The sequence below is a fragment of the Etheostoma spectabile genome, chromosome 21 (genome assembly GCF_008692095.1).
Source record: "Etheostoma spectabile isolate EspeVRDwgs_2016 chromosome 21, UIUC_Espe_1.0, whole genome shotgun sequence".
In the NCBI taxonomy this organism is placed as follows: Eukaryota; Metazoa; Chordata; class Actinopteri; order Perciformes; family Percidae; genus Etheostoma; species Etheostoma spectabile.
Window position 1 is genome coordinate 16,435,628 of NC_045753.1, and position 8,028 is coordinate 16,443,655.

Here is an 8,028-nt window from a genome sequence, read left to right on the forward strand (position 1 = left end):
GTCCCCAGAACAGGTTTTAAAACCAAAGGGGATTGTGCCTTTTCTGTGGTGGCTCCAAGGCTCTGGAACTGTCTCCCTTTAGCCTTGAGAGCTTTGGATTCTGTGGAAACTTTTAAAAAACACCTGAAAACACATGTTTTTAGACAAGCTTTTAACTAGCAATATGGCTTAGTATTTTATGTGTTGCTGTTTTATTTGGTTTTACTGTAAAGCACTTTGTGACCCCTCTTGTCTGTGAAAGGTGCTATATAAATAAAGTTTACTTACTTACTTACTTACATCTCTGATCTGTTTTTCTCCTCTTTTCTTCAGCTCCTATGACTGCCTGCTGGATGATCCATTTGAACACAAGTGGCCTAAGCTTCCTGAGCTCCCTGGAATAAATTATTCAATGGACGAGCAATGCCGCTTTGATTTTGGTGTCGGTTATAAAATGTGCACCGCTGTAAGTCCTTCACGCCTGTGTAATCGCCAAAATATTGATTGATTTTTTTTGAGTGACAGTGGTATGCAGTAAGGGTGGATTGTCCTCCTGTAGCATGAATAAAGTTAAATGACTTTGTTTACATTTCCAAAAGGAATAGCTGATGCACAAAATTTCTGTTTTCCCATTTAGTTTCGAACCTACGACCCTTGCAAGCAACTGTGGTGCAGTCACCCAGACAACCAGTACTTTTGTAAAACCAAAAAAGGTCCTCCGGTGGATGGAACCGAGTGTGCACCAGGAAAGGTGGGTAATGTGTCTGAATCAGCTTTGAATTATAATTTTGTTTTTTTGTACAGTGGACTTCTCTGAAATCCCCAAAATAAAGAGAAAACCAAAAAGCCAGTCATTAACCTTTCTACTTTCTGTCTTTTAGCACTAAGTTTTGTTTCTCCTGTCTTTGTCATATTTTTAGTGGTGCTTCAAAGGCCATTGCATCTGGAGATCCAGCCAGCAACCTCAAGGCCATGATGGGAGTTGGGGCTCCTGGTCCAAATTCAGCTCTTGCTCCAGGACATGTGGAGGTGGAGTTCGCTCCCGCAGCAGACAGTGCAACAACCCTCCGTGAGTGAGAGCAAGAAAAAAAAAACACACTGAAAGAAAATCTGATACTTTTTCAGGGGGCCAAATGGTTTATTTGCTTTGTGTGCTCATCCAATGCAACAGATGATGCAGTAAAAGTGTAAATGCAGAGCTGGAGAGCAGGGACAGTTTGTGATCCAGCACTGGCTTTGATTAAGTTTGCTGCATAAACTTGACTTGAAAGAGTGTGAGCTACTGTATGCATCTCTGCCAATTTGTTACTGTTTATAGTTTGAAATGATGCCATTACCTCTTCATTTAGGATATTTTTTTCAGTTTTATGGGATATAATGAAGCATTTATCTTAATTTGTGAGTCTTCCTAATTCAGATTTTTGCATGTACCAGGTTTGTTTAAAAAGCCTTTTGAGCTTATTACAAGAATGTACTTCCGATGTTGGTGTGACCATCTAGCAGTCCACCTTAAAACCTTAAACTGTTGCACTGTGTTTGGAAATGACGTCATTATTCTACGGGTACATCATCAGCATTACACTACCAAACTTCAAACTGCAGAAATGCTCACTGTTTAAAGTTTTGATTGCTTTGCTCATTATTTACAGTCCCTGACAAAAGTCTTGTCGCTTATCTATTTTGTAGCATAAACGGTATGAACCGGCTTTAATAATCCCAATTGGTTGTAAGAAAGAGAGGAAAAGCTTAATAAACCTACCCACAAGTGTCAAGGCACTGAAATAAATTAGTTTCACTAAAAAAAGATTTTTTAAACATGACAGAAAGGTCAAATTTTGGCAAGACAAAAGTTTTGTCGCCTTAACATAAATTGAACAAATTTAGTACAAATATTAAAATATGTCAGCAAATTAAATAGTGGTGCTGTGAGTTTCAAATTTAATATCTTGTAGACTTCCATAAGCTTGAAGGACTGCATCCATGCGGTTTGGCAAGGATTCATACATGTATTGATGAAGTCATCAGGAATAGCTAGGAAAGCAGTCTTGCATGACTCCAGAGTTCATCAATATTCTTGGTTGGTCTTCCATGCTTCCTCTTTCATCCTACCCCACATATGCTCAAGCTGTTCATGTCTGGTGACTGGGCCGGCCAATCCTGGAGCATCTTGATCTTCTTATCCTTGAGGAACTTTGAAGTGGAGATGGAAGTGTGCGATGGAGCACCATCCTGCTGAGAATTGGCCTCTTTTTGGTTGGAATATAAGAGGTAGCTAGATTTTCTGGTATTTGAGACTATTGATGTTGCCTTCCCCCTGCAGATCTCTCGCACACCCCCATACTGGATGTTACCCCGACCATGATTTTTCCACACCAAACTTCACTGTTTTCTGGGTGAATCTTGGATCCATGCGGGCTCCAGTAGGTCTCCTGCAATATTTGCCAACTGTGGTGTAATTCAACAGAAGATTCATCTGAAAAATCCACTTTTAGCAGGCTGGGCCTTGGCAAATGCCACACGGTTTTCCAATTGTCTTTTGTTTAGTGCTGGCTTCTGGCACTGATTCGACCATGGAGGCCATTTCAGACAGAATCCGACAAACCGTTCTGGTTGCACAGGGACTTCAGGGGACCAGGTCTGGTGGAGCTCTACTGCAGTGGAAAATGGCTGGGCCTTGGATTTTCGAGCCAACAACGGTCCTCTCGAGCAGTTGTCTTGCGGGGTCTGCCTGACCTGGGCTTTGTCAAAAACATCTCCAGTGTCTTCAAATGTTTTTTTAATCCTTGTACTTGACGCTGAGACACATTGAAGTGTCTGCCACATCAGCAGTGGATCTGTTCTTCAGCCTCTTATAATCAATTTGTCTCAGGTATCTGGGTGTCTGTGTTGCAGGTGTTGCTGAGGGAGTGTAGCTTATGTGAGGTTCAGTGTCTTGTGTTTATTATATACACACCTGGGACCTAATTGATCCATTGTTAGTCAAAGGTGAAGTCATATCAAGGCGACACTTATGTCTTTGCAAAAATTAACTCAATGGGCTTACCAAGCTGGAATATTAGAATACTTTTTGACAGTTTCTTTTTGCACTGACACATTATTACAAAAGCTGTTGGATTAAAATGAGCCATTTCTTGTAAATAATCTTGATTAGAAATATATTTTCAGCGGCACTTAAGGTCAATTTGTACACAAGCGACAAGACTTTTGTCAGGGACTGTACAGTATGTATTACCCATATTTATTCATCTTATTATTCTAGTACCATTAAAATACAGTTTAACTTTTTAACATGGCAGTTTTTCTTATTCAGTTTCCAGCTGTTTATAAAATTCAAAGAAACAGAATACATTAAGTAACAACGCCCTTCCTTACCTCCACCTAAAGAAGTTGTCTCTTAAGGATATGAAAGGAGAAGTGTCAATTATTATAAAATGTTTAGCATGATACAGTATATGTAATTTAAGAGAGTATAGAATGGATTGCAGGAATCCACTTCTTAATAAATTGGGGTTTTAGAGCTTTATTCCATGTTATTTGTCCAATCTCATAAAGTCCCCATACTTTTCAAATCCAGCCTTTCCTCCAAAACCTCCTGGAATCTTTGGGAATATCATGATGGAAAACTTCTTTAAGAGCATCATTTTGTTTTTGTTATTCATCAGCCCGGCCTACGGTGGTCGAGATTGCCCCGGCTCTGCTTTTGACTACCAGATGTGCAACACGGAGGAGTGTGCTGGCCCTTATGAGGACTTCCGTGCTCAGCAGTGCATCCAAAGGAGCAACAAATACCACAACAACATCAAGCACACGTGGCTACCGTATGAGCACCCAGATGGTAAGTCTGTAAAAAACAACACAAAATTGGCTCTCTCTTTAAGAGGTTTACTTTAAAGTTTTCTGCAAAGCATCAGTTGGGACAGATTACATTTGCAGGAGCAGCTGCACTAACGCACATTCAATGTAGGTGGGTGTTATCTCTCCTCTGTGTCCTGTTGATGTCTTTCTCAGATTCTGAAGCTATTTGCATGAACCAAGGTGTGTGCTTTTATGTTTTCAGAGGCCCGTAAGTGTGAGCTGAGCTGTACATCAAAGGAAACAGGAGAGGTGGTGTTCATGAATCAGGTGATGCACGATGGGACCCGCTGCAGCTACTCAGAGCCCTTCAGCGTGTGCGCCCGGGGAGAGTGTCTGGTATGTCTCTGCTAACTGCTAAACTACGTGCACTCACAAACACAAACTTTGGCGTGTTTTAAGTTACATATTAAAAGCCATGTAAAATAAGATAAGAATATAAACTAAAAAATTCCTCAAGAAATTTTAACAGTGTGCCTACTACTTGGTGCACATCCAAATATCAATAAAACGTATATGCCGATGTGTGCCGATGTGCACTGAATAACTTTCTTTATCTAAATACATGTAATTGCTTTTTTGAAGATATGAAAACACTACAAAATATAAAATAATTCAATACACACGTGCTGCTGCTTATTGCAATTATTTCTATGCATGCTTTATGCCAGAGATCAGCATCCTCAAGCAGCTGAGCACCAGATGGAATACTGCATTTAATAATACCTATCACCTGACAATGAGCTGAGTTCGGAAATGCCATTGATCCTTAGAGCCTTAACCTTTATTCAAATGCATGTTGATGAATAAAAAGGTGCCCTTAGAAAAAGTTGTGCAGATATTTGATGGCTGCACACCTCTGCGCACACATTATTTTATCTTAACATTCACCTTCGACATAAAATTGAAAATTCTAATTTGGCAGGTCAACTGCTCCGTGTTTTGTCTACATTCCTGTTATGTCTGAGTGTGTTTCCAAAATGCATCATCTTAAACAGCCGAACCAGTTGCCTGCAGAGTTTTTCCCATGGCATCATTTTCCTAGTAAAGCAATCTCAGTCTTCATAAAAGTCAGCCGCAGCATTGCCCTGATTTAATTGACTGTATTTGCCTTTCTCTCATACAGCATGTGGGCTGCGATAAGGAGGTTGGCTCATACAAACAAGAGGACAAATGTGGAGTGTGCCAGGGGGACAACTCCCACTGTCGCACCGTGAAGCTGACACTCACCAAGACGCCTAAAAAGAATGGTAATTATCTGCGACGTGGACAGGCCAGTGCTGAAGTAAGCAAGTCTGCTTCAGATGAGTCATTAATGAGACTTTCTCTATTTAAGTTTAAATTAACTAATCCAGAGGCCTTAAACATATCTTCCCATATCTGTGTTTAACCACAACTCGTATCCCACCAAACTTTCATCCAACAAAGGATCAAATTTTCTGTCTTCATAATTTGATTCAGAAATAATTGGCTGCTATTACAGCCCGGAACAGTACCAGCTGTTTAATGATCTCAGCTGAAACGGGCCTTGTCTTTTTGTTTTTGTAGGAATGCTGAAAATGTTCGACATCCCTATAGGAGCCCGCCACATAGTAATCGAAGAGAACGAGACTTCCCCTCATATAATTGGTGAGTGTGTCACATCCTTTTCCAACTGTGGAAACACATCCTACTATTGGTGTTAAGTAACAGAATCAACTCTTGACTAAAATTCACAAGACCAGTTTTCAAAATGTTACAGGTTTCTTATTTGTGTGTTTCTGTGTATGACCACATCGCATTGTAATTGTTGGCTCATTTACCTTGTAAGACGGGCAGTATATCGTCAGCACAGACACCAACTTCTTCACTCAATTAAGAAGGACATTAAAGAGTCTGTTCACCCTCAAAAACACACATTAGCATGTAAACAGCTTTGGCTTCATTTGTCCAGGTTTAAGATATCTGTCAAATTCTTGTCACCACTCCAATTCGATGGAGGTAAAAGGAATCCAATTTGTAGCACTTGCAGGATTCAAAACACCTCATGCAAGAGCCGCTCTAAGGAAAACATTTGTTCTTAAGTGGCATGTACAAGTCATTGAAGAGAACAATGATTGAATTTGGAGTTTAAATATGTTACCAAAATCAATGTGATGGGCATTGTGGCACTCAACAGTGTAACATCACCTACTGTATAATATTCCTTGTTCATCTCCATGACTACCACTTCCCCTTGATCGTGTCCTATCTAACTCCATTACCACATTGCTGTAGCAAGATGTTTTGTTTTTTTTACTATTCAACTTAACGTTTCCTTCTTTATTTCTGTCACAGTACAAGGCTACTGTAATAACACGTCATTGAAAACCTTACTCTTACTAATTGATTTGGGGCTCCTGACAGCAGGACTTTAAGCTTTGTGTTGTAAAAAGTTTTGACTTTTGGGTATTATACTTGTGAATGAAATGTTGAGCGTCAGTGATGCCAATGGACAAGTCTCACAAACATGCACTGAACAGGTGGCATTCATCAGGTCAAAACAAGCAACTTACAACAATTGTGTTTATTCAGGGTTTTGTGAGTTTGACTGAACAAATGTACGAGCAAGGGTCACCAGAGTTTGGGATGTAAAAATGAGCTTGCATGAGGTCCAATGTCCTGCTGGTTACTTTGGATATCCATGGACCATGGACTACACTGTTAACAGTTTTCACCCTCACCCTGTTTTCTGTTTGTCAAATTGTTGTATAACACACCCTTTTTTTTTTTTTTAAACCTGATAAAATAAAATATAAAAGCTAGTGCTGTCAGTTAAATGCGTTATTGACTGTGTTAACGCAAACACATTTTAACGGCGTCAATTGTTTTTAATTGCGAGATTAATGTTCTTTTTGGCCAAGCAAACTTTGTAGTTTTTTTCCCATGCTGTTGCAACAGCTAGTAGCATTAGAAAAACTACAACACCACACCAGATCTAGCTAGACTGGAAACAAAACAACAATAGATAAAAAATGTGTGATTAATTGAGATTAATTGCGATTTAACTATGACATTAATGCGATTAATCCCGATTAAATATTTTTATCGTATGACAGCACTAATAAAAACACATTAAGTGCATAGCAACACACCAAAAGGAGAAACAATATCTATAAACTGTTACAAACAATAAATTCAATCTGTCCAAAAAGGAGCAGGATGAAGCTGAAGCTTGCAATTTTTCCCCACGCCCCATTCAACTTCCGTCCAGATTGGTGCAAAGTAAAGTTTTTGTTAAGAAAAAGTTTGCAAATGTTAGTCACCACCTGTGTTTTCTCGTCAGAATTTGAAATTATTGAAGTAGTTGTAAAACAAAGAATTTCACAATCCTTAATAAATAAGCTAGTGGTGTGCTATATGTCATATATTTCATCTACTTAATCTAACAATTTTATTTGTATTTTACCATTATTTATTCAGGGAAGGTTCACTGAGAGAAAGGGAACCTGATCACATTCACACAATTGCACACATTCATACCTGGAAGCTGCCCAGTACTGAGCAGCTATAGTGGAACGTTTTTTTTAGGTTAAGGGCCTTGCTCAAGGGCTCAAGTGGTGGTAATGAGGGAGGGATTTGCACAGATTTGCACCCAGATTTTGTCCTCCTGGCTGTCCAAGGGGCTGTCTTCTCGGCTGTCCTCAAACCTTCCCTCAAACAGGGAACAGTTGAAAGACAAAAATGATCACCCCTTGTTTTCCCGCAAAGCTGACATCTGTTATTTCTCCTGATGGATTATTATAGACGTCAGTGCAATCACCGCCCATAACAGGTGCTATTGTAGTGGTAGGAAAATAACAAAATAGCTCTCTAATTTAAGCGGCACTGCTGCGCTAATGACTTTCTGTTTAAGCGTAATGTAGGCTTTATCTGTAAAAACCTTGTGTCAGAAGTAATGAGACTGGAGCATGTCTACAGGTTTAAGAAGAAATAACTGACTTGTGTCTTTCAACTTACAATAACTCTCTGTAGGACTGACGATGGTGAGTCAGGATCACCGAGGCGTTCAGCCCAAACCTTCCCTCTCCACTTTTCTCCACTCTTTTCCTTTCTGGCTTTTATTAGCTCATGGGGAGAAGAGATGACATGCAACTTGGAGAAATTACTGTTGGCTAACCACATCTCAAAATACGTACTGACACGTTCCCTGCTAAAAGGAAAATCTCAGTTGTTTGG

General features: G+C 39.7%; 1 protein-coding gene across 3 annotated transcripts in view; it reads left to right on the forward strand.

Moving 5' to 3' along the window:
• Positions 1-8,028, forward strand: part of adamts14 (ADAM metallopeptidase with thrombospondin type 1 motif, 14) — a 50,491-nt gene that overhangs the window by 36,460 nt on the left and 6,003 nt on the right. For all 3 annotated transcript variants that reach the window (XR_004327112.1, XM_032501382.1, XM_032501383.1), the window contains exons 9-15: positions 313-445; positions 617-730; positions 900-1,048; positions 3,642-3,814; positions 4,037-4,170; positions 4,958-5,081; positions 5,380-5,460. Coding sequence is in view for 2 of the 3 variants with exons in the window: in XM_032501382.1 (XP_032357273.1) it covers positions 313-445; positions 617-730; positions 900-1,048; positions 3,642-3,814; positions 4,037-4,170; positions 4,958-5,081; positions 5,380-5,460 (908 nt within the window). In the remaining variant the exon portion in view is untranslated. The remainder of the gene's footprint in view (positions 1-312; positions 446-616; positions 731-899; positions 1,049-3,641; positions 3,815-4,036; positions 4,171-4,957; positions 5,082-5,379; positions 5,461-8,028) is intronic.